At 42.6% G+C, this 17,284-nt stretch overlaps 1 protein-coding gene across 1 annotated transcript in view; it reads right to left on the reverse strand.

Annotated features, from left to right (window-relative positions):
* Positions 1-17,284, reverse strand: part of LOC126189041 (alpha-aminoadipic semialdehyde dehydrogenase-like) — a 134,512-nt gene that overhangs the window by 18,742 nt on the left and 98,486 nt on the right. The window contains exons 5-6 of the mRNA XM_049930893.1: positions 13,342-13,521; positions 1,304-1,486 (exon numbers count right to left, since the gene is read on the reverse strand). Of these exons, the coding sequence (XP_049786850.1) occupies positions 1,304-1,486; positions 13,342-13,521 (363 nt within the window). The remainder of the gene's footprint in view (positions 1-1,303; positions 1,487-13,341; positions 13,522-17,284) is intronic.

Consider the following 17,284-nt stretch of genomic DNA (forward strand, 5'->3'; position numbering starts at 1 on the left):
ACTGTAAGTCCATGGCAGAGGGCACCATATACTACTATTATTAATCATTTTTGTCCCTGATCTACTTGCAAACAGAGCAAGGGAAAAAGCCCTAACTTTTTGTGTCTTGCCTTCTTGTTCCTTATGTGAAATATACATTGGCAGCTATAGAAACATTCTGCAGTCAGCCTCGAATGCCAATTCACTAAATTTCCACAAGAGTGCCTCACAAAAAAATGTCATCTTGTCATCTTCCATCCAGGGTTTCCTATTTCAGTTCATTAATTATCTCCATAATGCTTTCGTGCTGATTGATATTTCCAGTAACAAAACCAGCAGCGTGCCTCTGAATTCATTCAAAGTCTTCTTTAAATCAGTCCTGGTGGGGATCCCAAACACTCAATACTCAAGAAACAACTCAGTAGGTTTCACTAGTGTCCAATGTATTGTCTCCTTTTATGGATGAGCTACACTTTCCCAAAATTCTTGCACTAAAACAAAGTTGAACATTTGTGTCCCTTACTAACAGTCTGATGTAGTCATTCTGTTTCATATAGCTTTGCATCATGTATGCCTGGATATTTAATCAATGTTACTGTATCAAGCATCACTTTGCTAATGCTGTATTTGAATGTTACAAGATTATTTTTCCAACTCATTTGCAATAAATTACATTTTCCTACATATATAACAAGCAACCTTTCATCACACCAACTAGAAATTCTTTCTAAGTTGCTCCTATGGTCACTCAATGATGACATCTTCCTGTACACGACAACATCATCAGCAGACAGCCATAAATTGCTGCTGACCCTGTCCGTCAGATCATTTACGTGTACAGAAAATAACAGCAGCCCTGTGACACTTCCCTAGAGGCACTCCTGATGATACCTTTGTCTCTGATGAACATTCACCATGGAGGACAACATACTGGGTTTCATTACTTAAAAAGTCCTCAAGCTGCTCACATATCTGGGAACCTAAACTGTGTAGTCAGAACTTTGTCAACAGTGTGCAGTGGAGCACCATGTCAAATACTTCCCATAAATCTAATAATATAGAATCTACCTGTTATGCTCCATCCATAGCTTTTATGATTATCATGTGAGAAAAGGGCAAGCTGAGTTTTGCAAGAGTGATGATTTGTAAGTCCATGCTGATTTTTGTCATTCCTTCCAAACATTTCTAGTGCTATCCCATCCCTACCTGTAATCAGTTGTAAGTAGCGTATGTAGCATGCCTTCAGAAATATTTGGCTGGAATTTTTGTTTACGTATAACTTTGGAAGTTAATTATGAAGTATTATTTTCTGCATAACACTTACATTTCCACCAAATTCAATTGTACCTCCAGCTGCCAGTGCTTCTTTAATGGTATTCTGGAATGCAGTTACAGTCTGGGAGCTGTGTACTGGTCCATACAAAACACCTTCCTGCAGAGGGTCTCCCATCTTTTTAATAATCTGAGCATAGGCTTCTTTCAGTCGCTGCAATACTTGTTCATAGATCTGAAATAAATGTAAAAAAATTCAGTAAATATTTACATAATACATTCAATGTTGTAAATGTACTAACAAATTTTATCTGTGTAGAGACATCAAATTATTAATCTTGCTGGACTTTTAATGTTTATCAACAAGCAATATAGGGGTGTATATTTGCATATTTGTATCTCTCTCTCTCTCTCTCTCTCTCTCTCTCTCTCTGTGTGTGTGTGTGTGTGTGTGTGTGTGTGTGACAGAGAGAGAGAGAGAGAGAAGAGGAAATGGGGGGGGGGGGGGGGGGAGATTGGGAGTGTTTCACTTATTTCACCAATTGTTTCTCTATTGCAATTCTGCTGTTAGGTAATAAATTATTGTTATTACCAAAGACAATAATACACATTTTAGTACTGAACTGCCCAGGCAAGGGAAGGCCACAAGTCTGTTTCTGAGAAAGAGCAAGTGGCACCAAATAACTGACTGGTCAATGGCAAAAACAGTACACAAATTAAATAGTAGGCAAGAACCATTAACAGTGTACAAACAAAGCAAACAGAGAGAAAAATCAAGTGCAAGCAAGTAACTGTATGTGAAAATAAGATTGACCATCAGAAAGCTTCAGAAACATCAACACAATACTGCAAGGAAAGCCCACAAACTTTCTTCCTTGCTTTCTCCACCAGTTTTGACAACTGAAGATATGAATGCAAAACAAAACAGTGCTGGATGGCTCATGCTGGCGAATCTCAGTTTCAGTATCTGAGTAAAACAAGGATACTAAAACCCTCCCCCCCCCCCCCCCCCCCCTTTAACAGGCGCCTAGGGCCAAAAATAAACAGACTTGTGTTTTGCACTGTGTGGCAAGAGGTAGGTAGCACTGTGATGGTAGGCTTGCCAGCAGCTCCAGCATCACCTCAACTCTGCGGTTTCCATCACTATGGCATCCTGTTTATCTGCTGACTGGTTCATTTGTTGCTATCATCGTTGCTGTTGTTAGTGAAAGTGGCTCAGCCTCAATTGGGTGCCAGTCCGTGCTGGTTTGATTCTCGTCTGTTGTCATAGCTGCTGCTGGTAGTGATGGCATGGGTGCAGGCTGTAACAGTGCTGTGGCTGTGGCCATGGTGCAAACCTATGAGCACTCGCAGTCTTTGGATAAGACCTAAAAGTGCTGTTGCTGAGGGTGATGGGGTTGGAGGGCCCTGCACTGGTTTGAGAAAGCTTCTGTATTTGTGATGGCCACAGCTAATATGCTGACAGATAAAGTACTCTGGTATGGCTGCAATGAGGAAAGCTTAGTGGTCGTTGTGCCCGAGAATGATGTGTCCCACCTATCTTCTGGCTGAATGTGGATGCCCACACAGTAGTACCCTTCTAGTAGGAGCATGTGTAACATGGACTCAGTGCTTATCATGTAGGTAACATTGTCCAGTGTCATGCACAGCTTTTTCCTATGCAGTACCTTGGCCAGGCTGCATCCACTGACTGGGATGGTCCAGTATGTTTCCAGAAACATTCTAATATTTCAGTGGGCATTGATGCCACTGCTTTCCTCATATGTGCCTTAATAGACTTCCATTTCAAAGTTCAACACTGAGTGGAAAGGGGTCGTGGTCAGGTGCTGTATGGCACTGCATTGGCAGAATGCCTCAAATTCTGCAAAACAACTGGTATCCATTATCAGATACTAAAGTGTATGGTGCTTCCTCCATAGTGAAAATGGAAACTAGAATTGTGATTATAGTAAGTGTGGTTGCAGAAGCGGTTCATGCCACATAATGAAAATTGGAGAGAGCATCCACCCAGCCCCGGATCTACAATATTTTCTAACCGGGGCAAAAACTTGGCAGTGGCACCCACCTCCCATTGAGCATTTGAGATAGGATGTCAAAAACTTAAAAAATGATTGTTAAAAATTATGTTCATTTTGTAGAGTTTGATTTATAAGACATATACACTCCTGGAAATGGAAAAAAGAACACATTGACACCGGTGTGTCAGACCCACCACACTTGCTCCGGACACTGCGAGAGGGCTGTACAAGTAATGATCACACGCACGGCACAGTGGACACACCAGGAACCGCGGTGTTGGCCGTCGAATGGCGCTAGCTGCGCAGCATTTGTGCGCCGCCGCCGTCAGTGTCAGCCAGTTTGCCGTGGCATACGGAGCTCCATCGCAGTCTTTAACACTGGTAGCATGCCGCGACAGCGTGGACATGAACCGTATGTGCAGTTGACGGACTTTGAGCGAGGGCGTATAGTGGGCATGCGGGAGGCCGGGTGGACGTACCGCCGAATTGCTCAACACGTGGGGCGTGAGGTCTCCACAGTACATCGATGTTGTCGCCAGTGGTCGGCGGAAGGTGCACGTGCCCGTCGACCTGGGACCGGACCGCAGCGACGCACGGATGCACGCCAAGACCGTAGGATCCTACGCAGTGCCGTAGGGGACCGCACCGCCACTTCCCAGCAAATTAGGGACACTGTTGCTCCTGGGGTATCGGCGAGGACCATTCGCAACCGTCTCCATGAAGCTGGGCTACGGTCCCGCACACCGTTAGGCCGTCTTCCGCTCACGCCCCAACATCGTGCAGCCCGCCTCCAGTGGTGTCGCGACAGGCGTGAATGGAGGGACGAATGGAGACGTGTCGTCTTCAGCGATGAGAGTCGCTTCTGCCTTGGTGCCAATGATGGTCGTATGCGCGTTTGGCGCCGTGCAGGTGAGCGCCACGATCAGGACTGCATACGACCGAGGCACACAGGGCCAACACCCGGCATCATGGTGTGGGGAGCGATCTCCTACACTGGCCGTACACCACTGGTGATCGTCGAGGGGACACTGAATAGTGCACGGTACATCCAAACCGTCATCGAACCCATCGTTCTACCATTCCTAGACCGTCAAGGGAACTTGCTTTTCCAACAGGACAATGCACGTCCGCATGTATCCCGTGCCACCCAACGTGCTCTAGAAGGTGTAAGTCAACTACCCTGGCCAGCAAGATCTCCGGATCTGTCCCCCATTGAGCATGTTTGGGACTGGATGAAGCGTCATCTCACGCGGTCTGCACGTCCAGCACGAACACTGGTCCAACTGAGGCGCCAGGTGGAAATGGCATGGCAAGCCGTTCCACAGGACTACATCCAGCATCTCTACGATCGTCTCCATGGGAGAATAGCAGCCTGCATTGCTGCGAAAGGTGGATATACACTGTACTAGTGCCGACATTGTGCATGCTCTGTTGCCTGTGTCTATGTGCCTGTGGTTCTGTCAGTGTGATCATGTGATGTATCTGACCCCAGGAATGTGTCAATAAAGTTTCCCCTTCCTGGGACAATGAATTCACGGTGTTCTTATTTCAATTTCCAGGAGTGTATGTTTGAGGAAATATAAGATGTGTTGTTTGGTCTCAAGTATGCCAAAGTACAGTGCCATGCCTCCCTCGCACAGCATTCTTCAATTGCACATCGTTATATTTTACTCTGTGGAATTGAAAACATGTATATTCTGTAATGGAAGCCATAAAACTTATATGCAGTACAGTGGAAATTAAAATGTCCTGTGATGCCTCTTGTGCTCCTACCCCACTTTAAAAAACTCACAATTAATACTGGGTGGAATTATTTGTGACTCGGAGAATAAGAACTCTTCAGAAAATTTTCACTCTTGATTGCCTATTAGCTAATAACTTTCTTTTTTGTGTCACATAAAATGAAATATAGGAATTATAAAACCAGTATAGACAAGAGGCAAGCAATACAGTACACATTTCTTCAGTCCTTAGGTCCCAGCACCTTTTTCTCTCTAATCTTGCTACAGCTTTACATGGCATACTTTTTTCTGCAAAAGAATGTATTACCTCATCAAAGTTTTTCAAACATTTTATGCATGAAAAATCAAGTGTCATTGTCTGACACTGAAAAAGCTGTTAATACAAATAATACCCAAGACTGGTGTGATTTCTTGATCTGATTATGTCTGTTTTGTCATTGTCTGCAAGATAAAATGAAATAGGCTTTTCTACTATTACAGCAGTTGTAACACACTCCAAATCAGCGAGACTCTTTTGGCACAAATGATCATTTTATCGTTTTATATATAAAAATAGAGGGAAACATTCCATGTGGAAAAAATATATCTAAAAAGAAAGATGATGAGACTTACCAAACAAAAGCGCTGGCAGATTGATAGACACACAAACAAACACACAAAATTCTAGCTTTCCCAACCAATGGTTGCCTCGTCAGGAAAGAGGGAAGGAGAGGGAAAGACGAAAGGATTTGGGTTTTAAGGGAGAGGGTAAGGAGTCATTCCATTCCCGGGAGTGGAAAGACTTACCTTAGGGGGAAAAAAGGACAGGTATACACTCGCACACACACACATATCCATCCGCATATACACAGACACAAGCAGACATTTGTAAAGGCAAAGAGTTTGGGCAGAGATGTCAGTCGGGGCGGAAGTACAGAGGCAAAGATGATGTTGAAAGACAGGTGAGGTATGAGCGGCGGCAAATTGAAATTAGAAATTAGCAGAGATTGAGGCCTGGCAGATAGCGAGAAGAGAGGATATGCTGAAGGGCAAGTTCCCATCTCCGGAGTTCTGACAGGTTGGTGTTAGTGGGAAGTATCCAGATAACCTGGACGGTGTAACACTGTGCCAAGATGTGCTGGCCGTGCACCAAGGCATGTTTAGCCACAGGGTGATCCTCATTACCAACAAACACTGTCTGCCTGTGTCCATTCATGCGAATGGACAGTTTGTTGCTGGTCATTCCCACATAGAAGGCTTCACAGTGTAGGCAGGTCAGTTGGTAAATCACGTGGGTGCTTTCACACGTGGCTCTGCCTTTGATCGTGTACACCTTCCGGGTTACAGGACTGGAGTAGGTGGTGGTGGGAGGGTGCATGGGACAGGTTTTACACCGGGGGCGGTTACAAGGGTAGGAGCCAGAGGGTAGGGAAGGTGGTTTGGGGATTTCATAGGGATGAACTAAGAGGTTACAAAGGTTAGGTGGACAGCGGAAAGACACTCTAGGTGGAGTGGGGAGGATTTCATGAAGGATGGATCTCATTTCAGGGCAGGATTTGAGGAAGTCGTATCCCTGCTGGAGAGCCACATTCAGAATCTGATCCAGTCCCGGAAAGTATCCTGTCACAAGTGGGGCACTTTTGGGGTTCTTCTGTGGAAGGTTCCGGGTTTGGGGAGATGAGGAAGTGGCTCTGGTTATTTGCTTCTGTACCAGGTCGGGAGGGTAGTTACGGGATGCAAAAGCTGTTTTCAGGTTGTTGGTGTAATGGTTCAAGGATTCCGGACTGGAGCAGATTCGTTTGCCACGAAGACCTAGGCTGTAGGAAAGGGACCGTTTGATGTGGAATGGGTGGCAGCTGTCACAATGGAGGTACTGTTGCTTGTTGGTGGGTTTGATGTGGACGGACGTGTGAAGCTGGCCATTGGACAGGTGGAGGTCAACGTCAAGGAAAGTGGGATGGGATTTAGAGTAGGACCAGGTGAATCTGATGGAACCAAAGGAGTTGAGGTTGGAGAGGAAATTCTGGAGTTCTTCTTCACTGTGAGTCCAGATCATGAAAATGTCATCAATAAATCTAGTTATTTAGTATTCCCCAAGATCTGCATCCAGAGTTCTTGCACTCCTACTTGTGGGTCACAGGGGCATATCCAGCATGAAACAGCAGGCATGCTGCTGCACCTACTGGCCAGCCATCACCAAGACCATGCTGTGGTTATGCACGATGTGTGCTAAACAGAAATCTGCACCCCCCCCCCCCTCCCAAATGTTTTCTCATTCTGGCACCAGTCACGCCCTCAGGAGTATCCCCAGATAGGCATCACTGGTCTCTTCTTGTATCAAATGTGGTTGTTTGCAGTCAATTCATACTCCAAATGTCCATACATCAGCCCCAAGGCTCCTCAGTTGCAAATGTGATCAAGTCCCTTTCACATATCTTTACCACTGAGGGCCTTCTGCAGGCTGTGATCTCAGACAACAGCCCCAGTTCACCTCCACTCAGTTCACCCACCTCTGTGCATTAAATGGGATAAAACATCTCCTTACCACGCAGTTTCACCCACAGTCCAATGAGGAAGTGGAACAGATGGTGCAGACCTTCAAAGAGAAGATGAGGGCCCTGTTACAATCCACGCCATCGGACAATGCCATCATCTTGTTCTTGGCCACCTATAGGACCACTCCAATTGCAGGAAAAGCCCAACAACCTCACACCTTTCTCTCTCTGCTCTTACCCCTGGGCCAATATCTTTCCTAGCTCCAGTCTACCCCCAGTGCTTGACCAACACCCAGTGCGGACCCAACTGTTTGGATGCCATCCAAACTGGATATCGGCTGTCATCCAGGGTTCAAATGACCACCAGACATATGGTAACTCCATGTAAGGTCACCTCTGGTGACGCCACCAGAACCAGTTGTGCCCCAGGACACTGCCAACATGGCCCTCTTGTCTGTACAACCTACACCCCTGGCCTCATCTGCTACAGATGCCTCCTCTCCTCTGCCACAACCCCAGGCCCCTGATGACCTGTTGGTCATGGACTGGACTATTGCACCCCCTCCTTCCTCTGTTCATGTCCCACCAATGCAGGCCTGCCTTACACTTTGGTATTGAATCTGCAGCATGGCCCTTGTGCAGCCGGAAGGTATCAAGTTGGAGATGCAGGACCTTTCAGCTTCAGCTCCAGCAGTGGTGCACCCCAATACAGCGTCAGCAGTATGTCTGCAGAAAGTGGACCGAAAAGAGAACTAGTGGTTTATGATCCATGTGTAACTGAAACTTATTCTCATACAGGACAACTTGAAGTTTTTTAATGCCATACACAATTGCCAGTGCGTCCTTCTTGATTTCTGAATAATTTTGCTGCACCTTTGGGGATGTCTTACATGCGAAAGCTCTTGATTTTTCTGTGACATTAGCATTCTTGTATGATAAAACTTAACCAATACATATTGTGATGTTTTAGATTTTATGTCAGGACTTTGCCAAGTGTGAAAGCTGCTAAGCACACAAACAACTTCAGGTGTTTTTTCAATTACAAGGATGCTTGTGACACTCTTGAGACTAAATGAACAGAACACCTTCCTTCCTCAAATGGTTCAATTGATGCATGTGGTGAACAACCTGTGGAATGAACTCTTTGTAGTAGTTCACTTACCCTAAAAAATGTTGTAATTCCTTGATATTTTTTGGGGTTGGAAGTTTCTCAATAACATCAATGCACTCTATCACTGACGTAGAAGTTTGTAGTTATGAGCACAATTTATTTGGCTTATTACACTGACACAGTAGAAACAAACAAAGTGCAAACACTAAAACATATAAATTTGATGCCACGCAAGCAAGTGGTGCACTGAGTTTCCACACTGGTAGGATAGACTGCTGTTGATGTTGTTGTGGTCTTCAGTCCAGAGACTGGTTTTATGCAGCTCTCCATGCTACTCTATCCTGTGCAAGCTTCTTCATCTCCCATTACCTACTGCAACCTACATCCTTCTGAATCTGTTCAGTGTATTCATCTCTTGGTCTCCCTCTATGATTTTTACCCTCCACACTGCCCTCCAATACTAAATTGGTGATCCCTTGATGCCTCAGAATATGCCCTTGACTTCTAGTCAAGTTGTGCCACAAATTTCTCTTCTCTCCAATTCTATTCAATACCTCCTCATTAGTTGTGTGATCTACCCATCTAATCCTCAGCATTCTTCTGTAGCACCACATTTCAAAAGCTTCTATTCTCTTCTTGTTGAAACTATTTATTGTCCATGTTTCACTTCCATACATGGCTACACTCCATACAAATACTTTGAGAAACGACTTTCTGACATTTAAATCTATACTCGATGTTAACAAATTTCTCTTCTTCAGAAACAGTTTCCTTGCCATTGCCAGTCTATATTTTATATCCTCTCTACTTCAACCATCATCAGTTATTTTTCTTCCCAAATAGCAACACTCATTTACTACTTTAAGCCTCTCATTTCCTAATCTAATTCCTGCAGCATCACCCGCCTTAATTCGACTACATTCCATAATCCTCATTTTGCTTTTGTTGATGTTCATCTTACATCCTCCTTTCAAGACACTGTTCATCCCATTCACCTGCTCTTCCAAGTCCTTTCCTGCCTCTGACAGAATTACAATATCATTGGTGAACGTCAAAGTTTTTATTTCTTCTCCGTGGATTTTAATTCCTACTCCAAATTTTTCTTTTGTTTCCTTTACTGCTTGCTCAATATACAGATTGAATAACATTGTGGATAGGCTACAACCCTGTCTCACTCCCTTCCCAACCACTGCTTCCCTTTTATGCCCCTCAACTCTTATAACTGCCACCTGGTTTCTGTACAAATTGTAAATAGCCTTTCGCTCCCTGTATTTTACCCCTGCCACCTTCAGAATTTGAAAGAGAGCATTCCAGTCAACATTGTCAAAAGCTTTCTCTAATTCTACAAATGCTAGAAATGTAGGTTTGCCTTTCCTTAATCTATTTTCTAAGATGATAAGTCACAGGGTCAGTATTGCCTCACGTGTTGATAGACTGCTACTCGCCACATAAGGGATGCACTGAATGGCAGACAGGCACACTTAAAAGTAGTTTTAAAAGCAGACTATACAATTGGGCAATTCATTCTTCAGATACAGCTTAATCTACTCTTATTATGCCTGTCCACCACACAACACATCCTCTACATGGTGAGCAGCAATCTTTGCTATTTAATAATGTGGGAATATATAGACTGCTACTTACTGTAAAGATGACATGTTAAGCTGCAGACAGGCACAGGTAAAAGACACTTACACATAAGCTTTCAGCCACAGCCTTTGTCAGAAACAGGAGGACAAACACACACCACTCACTCACACAAACAAGCACACCTCATGCACATATGACCACCAACTCCAGCAGCTCAGACCAGAATGCAAGGGGCCAAAGTTGGCAGTGATGTGCATGTGAGGTGTGCTTGCTTGTGTGAATGAAAGGCACATGTTTCTCTTTCTTTTGCTGACAAAGGTTGTGGCCAACAGCTTATGTGTAAGTGCCTTTTAATTGTGCCTGTCTGCAACTTAACATGATATCTTTATGGTAAGTAGCAATCCATCTTTTCCTACCTAGGGTTTCCATTGTTTAATCTAAGCTAATTCATTTGGTTTGTTGAACAAATCTACATTTTTCCAGGAATAGGTTAAGTATTTGTGACATATTCTCAATGATCACCAATGTCACAGAATTCTATCTAACTATGGAAACTCCAGGTTGGAATATCAGCAATGTAAGGAAAATACAAATTGATACTTACTGTAAAGATGACATTCTGAGTTGCAAAAAGACTCAATTAAAAGACACTTACATATTAGCTTCAGCCATAGCTTTCATCAGAAAGCACACCTGGAAAATGCCACTAGACAATGCCACTGACCTTCCAGAGTGGTCACTATCCCAAGACTTCACACAATGGATTCACCAGATCAGACATTAAGTCCTCCCCTCCAACATGTTCAACACCTTAGACAAGGCACTAATTATAGAGCTTCCAGCACTGTATGCTTATTTTAGGTATGAGTGCTAAAATGTTTGAAGATATGACCTATTGATACATCAGAGCCAATGGAAAGCGAACATCTGGAGTGGCCACAATCACTGTGCACCTGATATAATTGGCAATCACAGAGCTACCAGTAAGTCACATGTGACAAGTTACTTTTGATTCATTTCCAGCTGGATGCTCCCATAATGACCTTCTCCATACTTTGTGTATGGATTCACTTGATGAGAATCGGACGGTCTCAATATTGTATTATACAATTCTTAATGTTGTAACCTCTTACACAAGTTGGAATGTGGTGAGCTGTATTCACAATTTATTCTTACAGTTGATAAATGTCTGTCTGCAGCATTTTAACTATGGGAATTTGTTAGGAATTTAAAAAGAAAGAAACAAGAAAAAGCTCGTTTGTGTCAAAATCAGTCAGGATTGCCAATCTCAGTAATTCAAGAGAACCTTTTTTTATGAGCTTCAGTCTCACAGCTGGTGACACCTGATATGTTGAGCCACCCAACAAACATGATTACCTGCATTTTGACAGATCCTAACCATTTCGTGTTAATATTCTCTCCTTTGCAGCTTTCTGTTTCATAGGTAGTGGTTCTGCTTTGATAAAGTTCTCTCAACAAGTATAACTTTAATGCAAATGTTTTAGACTCTCTAAACTATGTTAATGAGGTAGTAGGCAAGGAAATTTCACAAGAAGCTGTGCATTAACAGAAGCAATAATGGTGTGTGACGAGGGCCTCCCGTCAGGTAGACGGCTCACCTGGTGCAAGTCTTTCAATTTGACGCCACTTCGGCGACTTGCACGGCAATGGATATGAAATGATGATGATTAGGACAGCACAACACCCAGTCCCTGAGCGGAGGAAATCTCTGACCCAGCTGGGAATTGAACCCGGGACCTTAGGATTGACAGCCTGTTGTGCTGACCACTCAGCTACCGGGGGTGGACAGCAAGATAATGTCCATAAGAAACAAGAGAAATTATCTTGTCATGGAATACCAACCTGGACTTGAATCTGCCAGCCCTGATCCAGGTGCTTCTGTGGCATAGCTGCTAAGTAACTTGTCCTCTTTTCGCATACATATTTTTCACTTTCATTGTAAGATATATTCTTATTAATACAGTTTGAACAACTTAAAAACTTAAATGCAGAAGGTGGAGGCATGCACAGTGAAACATGGTAACTTCATATTATTACTATCAATTAAATTGCATATGTTGTGTGAAAAGGAAAACTATAAGATTAATAACATTGAAGAGGCAAAATTTCAGTATTGCTGATAGACACATATAAAAGTACATACACTGTCATATCTTTTGGAGCTAATAGTTCCTCCCTCATGGAAGAGAGAAGGATGTATTGGGAAGGTCAGGAAGGAAGGGCAGGTCACTCACACACCTGGATTGGAGGAAACCAGCTGTTATGAGGATGAAAGGAGACAAAGCTCTCCCGTCCAGAGCCCAATGGACCTGCTCTTCCTTTTTAACATTCCTCAACACATTCCTTTTTCCTTCCTGATGAAGCAATTATTGCCGTTTCTGAAAGCTAGGATAAGAAATTACATACACTCATTACAGAATATGTTTTACTGTGAAACAATGCAAATATTTACTGTCTTTTGAGGCTGTGTTTTTTATTCTGATTTGTAAGTAATGTTTAGCACATTCTTTTTTTTATTTCTGACGGATTAATATCACAATTTTCTGTTTGCACTGTTCATTTTATTATCTCTAGAAAAACAACCCACAAGAGTGCTTTCAAGTACGCAAGCCAAAAAGTTTTTATTATCTTGGAAGGGAGGAGGAAGAGTGTGGAAAAATGGGCATTACAGAAACTAATCTTAGGAGTTCAAAAGCGACAAAGCTGGATTGGCTTCCTCAACTTGAAAATTTAGATGGGAGCATGTGGAACAAATTCATGTTTATAAAAAATTAGACAGAAACTCCTTTTCAGAGTCCAGCTCAAGAGGAAAAAAGCAAGATAAGACAAGATGGCAATTAACTGCAATATTCCAGAAAGCTCATACATTGTTAGTATTGATTTTTAATTTTCATTATATCCCTCCCTACCTCTTTTTTTCAGGTGAAAGAATCTGAAATGCTGTGTCTTACTTTTTGTGGATGTGTGTTTGTTGATTGGTTTCCACTGATAAGTAGATATTATGTTTTAATACTTTATACTCTATTAATTGCAATACAAACACAATAATACCCTATAGATAAGTTATTTTTTTTATTACACATCTTAATAAGCATGGTTTTGTGTGATATTAGAAAAAAGATTAAAATATTTACCTTCTCATGGAGAATCAGTCTCCTGGTGGTCGTACAGCGCTGTCCTGCAGTGCCTACACATGCAAATAACACAGAGCGGACAGCCATTTCAAGATCAGCATCTGCATCTACAATAATAGCGTTGTTTCCTCCAAGTTCTAGTATAAATTTACCAAACCTTTCTTGCACTTGCAATGCAACCTAAAAGTCAAACCAACCAGTAATCAGCTTTTAGGAAGGCAGCAAATCTTGTTCATGCAGAAAAGTGAAACAGATATAAAAAGTATATCGGTAAAATTGTCCCCAAGATTAATAATCAAATGTGTCACCCTGTCTCTTGTGACCACTGTTCTATATACTGCGCTATTCATGAAATATTCTGGGTGCAGTGCAGAGCTTCAGTATGTTGTTTATTCTTTAACTTCCCCAACAATGCTTCTGCAATGTCGAAAGGTTGGTATTATTAAAAAATAAATCAGGGTCGTATGTAGAGCAAACAGATTTTATGTAACGTTGGATGAAATATTATCAAATATTGATGACCATATGTTTAACCATCTTACTTTCTTTCCTCCCACTTCAACTTTTTTCCTGTTATTATATCTCAGAAAATAATTAAAAGTTTTGATATTTATATTGTAAATTTGTAAATATAGTAATTGAAGGTCTAGTGTTTGGACATATCCTTCTTCAGAGCCAACAAACACCACACACACACACATACACAAGGATACATATACTTCTCGTGGCCCACAATGATGAAATAGTATACCTCAACTGGGTTGATGAGTTATGTCAGGCAGAGTGAGTGAGGGCAGAAAAGAGTTGGGGAGGGGGAGGGAGGTTTGGAGAAGGTATCAGACAAATGGTAGAAAGAAGCAGTAGGCTTACAGGATGGGAATGAGGTACCAGTGAGTTCATTCTGGCTAAAGGCTGGGGGGGGGGGGGAGGGGGGGGGGGAGTTACGTGCAGCACACAGTGATATGGTTCAGATGGGTAGATAGAACACTGGGAGGGGAAGACTGTGGGGTGAAGGGTGTGAGTGCAGGATGAATGAAGTCACAATGTGGTGGCTGTGGAAATGGGTGTTGAGCAGATGACTCGTGCAGATTGAGTCCAGAAGGATTACGGGATCAAATTATGTGTTGCAAAGATACTTCAGAGAAGATGATATTGTGGGGGAGGATTGAGACAGCATTAGCTGCAACAAATCCATTGAAATAAAGCATACTCATGCCCATATAAAATATTGTGCAGAAACAGAGCTAGTCGGTCATATGACTGTTTTCATAGGTGGCCCTGCCTCTGATAGCATAGGATAGGATAGAATAAGATATACCTGTGACAGGACTGGAGTGGGATGTGCTGAGTAGCTGGTTGGTGCATTGGAGAAGTATTGCACTTGAGCTTTCCACAGGGACTGTGACTTACATGGCAACTGTCTGGGATAATTTAATGACAGGAGGCCTGCAGCTATTGTCTGAATACTGAGCATATCCTTTTAATCACTTTTGGTTGCTAATAATAACGGTTCAAGTTTGTTAAAAAAATTACTTATGCATTTTGGGCATGGTTCATCATCAGAGCATCATTAAAAAGAACTTAATAAAGAGTATCTTGGCAACAAAATACTCTATATTAAATTCTTTTCTCTGACATTTTGAAGATACACTATGTTCAAAATAAGTAAATAAAAAAGTTTTAACAACGTGTAGGCTGTTGTTATTAGTGACTAAAAGTAGAGACAATAATGATCTAAATAGAGGGTTTGGGAGTAAGTGTGATGTTAGGATGGACTAGGATATTTATATAAATTGGATGGACCACGGAATACTGCTGTGGGAGGAGGAGGAAGGATTGTCGGTAGGATGTTCATCTATCAGAGATTATTGGAACAGCGGAAAGTTCCACAGGACTGGAAGAAGGCCCAGGTCATAGCAATCTATAAAAAGGTTAGAAAATCGGATGCACATAATTACCGGCCAATTTCACTGACATCGATTTGTTGTAGAATCATGGAACATATTTTGTGTTGAGACATAATGACCTTTCTAGACTCTGAGAAGCTCATCTGCAGAAACCAGCATGGTTTTAGGAAACAGCAGTCACACAAGACACAGCTGGCCCTCTTTGTGCATGATATACAACAGGCTCTAGATACCGGCTCCCAGGTTGATGCCATATTTCTCGACTTTTGAAAGGCATTCGACTCAGTTCCACACTGTCACTTGCTCTGAAAAGTGTACGCTCACGGTCTATTGACATATGTGGGTGGATAGAAAGTTCTGTAACAGTCATGGAGCAGTTTGTCACCCTGAACAGAGTGACTTCAACAGAAACAAGTGTAAATTCAGGTGTGCCCCAGGGCAGTCTAATAGGTCCACTGCTTTTTATGATATACATAAACAATGTGGCTGATGGTACTGACAGTGGCATTAGAGTGTTTGCCAATGATGCTGTAGTCTACAGGAAAGTAGTATCACATGAAAGTTATGAACAAATCAATGAGGATTTGCAGAAAATAAATGTGTGGTGTAATGACTGTCAGTTATCTATCAATTTTAGTAAGTGTAACCTACTGTGTATAACAAGGCGAAAATCCCGTTTAATGTATGAGTACAAAATAAATGCCCAGTCTTTTGAAGCGGTATCATCTGTCAAGTATCTGGGTGTGACTATTTGAAATGATCTCAAATTGAATGATCAGATTACACAAGTAATGGGTAAAGCAAACTCAAAATTGCGGTTTATTGGTAGAATCCTGTAGAGATGCAATCCTGCGACAAAGGAAATCGCTTACAATATGTTAGTTCGTCCAGTCTTAGAGTATTGTTCATCTGTATGGGACCCTTACCAGCTGGGTCAGATTCAAGAGACTGAAAAGGTCCAAAGAAGAGCAGCAAAATTCATGACTGGTACATTTAGCCATCGCGAGAGTGTGGCAAATCTCATAGAAAGTTTGAAGTGGGACACTCTTGCAGATAGACGGCGCACCAAACGGAAGGGGGTACTCACTAAATTCTGAAATCCGATCTTCACCGAGGATGTAGAGTATATATTATTACCACCAACTTTCAAATCGCGCAATGATCACTATTCAAAGATAAGGGAAATTAGAGCTTGTACTGAGGCATTCAGACAGTCGTTTTTCCCTCGCACAATCAGTAAGTGGAAAAGACGGGTTGAGGGGGGGGCAGGGGGGGGGGGGGGGGAATATGTCTTTGGTGTGATTTGTGCCCTCCACCACACACTGCTTGGTGGCTAGCAAAGTATATATGTAGATGCAGATGTAGATGTAGATTTCTATAAGTTGAATCCCAGGTAAAGGATATGCTTAAGATCTTCCAATCTCAGATAATACTGTGTGATTAGGACAATGCTCCTTCGCAGCTGATTCATTAGGATGGTCAGAGAATTAGGGGTGCGGCATAGGAAGTAGGACTAAGTTTTTTTTGGGGGGGGGGGGGTCATAGGGAGGTGGGGGGTAATGCCTGCCTATGAAGGCATTAGTAATGTGTATTGATGGCAAAGACAGGGGCATTATAGGTTTAGGAGCTCCGCCATAAGTGGCAGTAACTACATCACAGGACCTCTGGCCATGCTAGTCAGCTACCTGAAGAACTACAAACATGACAATCTATCTGGCTGCAGAGCAAGTGGAAGTCAGTTTTCTTTGGGCACCAAACTGAAGCAGATTGTCATCAGCTACCGTATTTACTCGAATCTTAGCCGCACTCGAATCTAAGCCGCACCTGAAATATGAGACTCGAAATAAGGGGAAAAAAAATTCCCAAATCTAAGCCGCACCTGAAATTTGAGACTCGAAATTCAAGGGGAGAGAAAAGTTTTAAGCCGCACCTCCAAATCGAAACAAAGTTGGTCCATTGTAATATGAGACACAATTTAGGTCGAATGAATGACGATACAGCTACAGTAGTTTGGTTCGAGTCGAAAGCTTAGCAGT

This window comes from Schistocerca cancellata, chromosome 5 (genome assembly GCF_023864275.1).
Source record: "Schistocerca cancellata isolate TAMUIC-IGC-003103 chromosome 5, iqSchCanc2.1, whole genome shotgun sequence".
Lineage (NCBI taxonomy): Eukaryota > Metazoa > Arthropoda > Insecta > Orthoptera > Acrididae > Schistocerca > Schistocerca cancellata.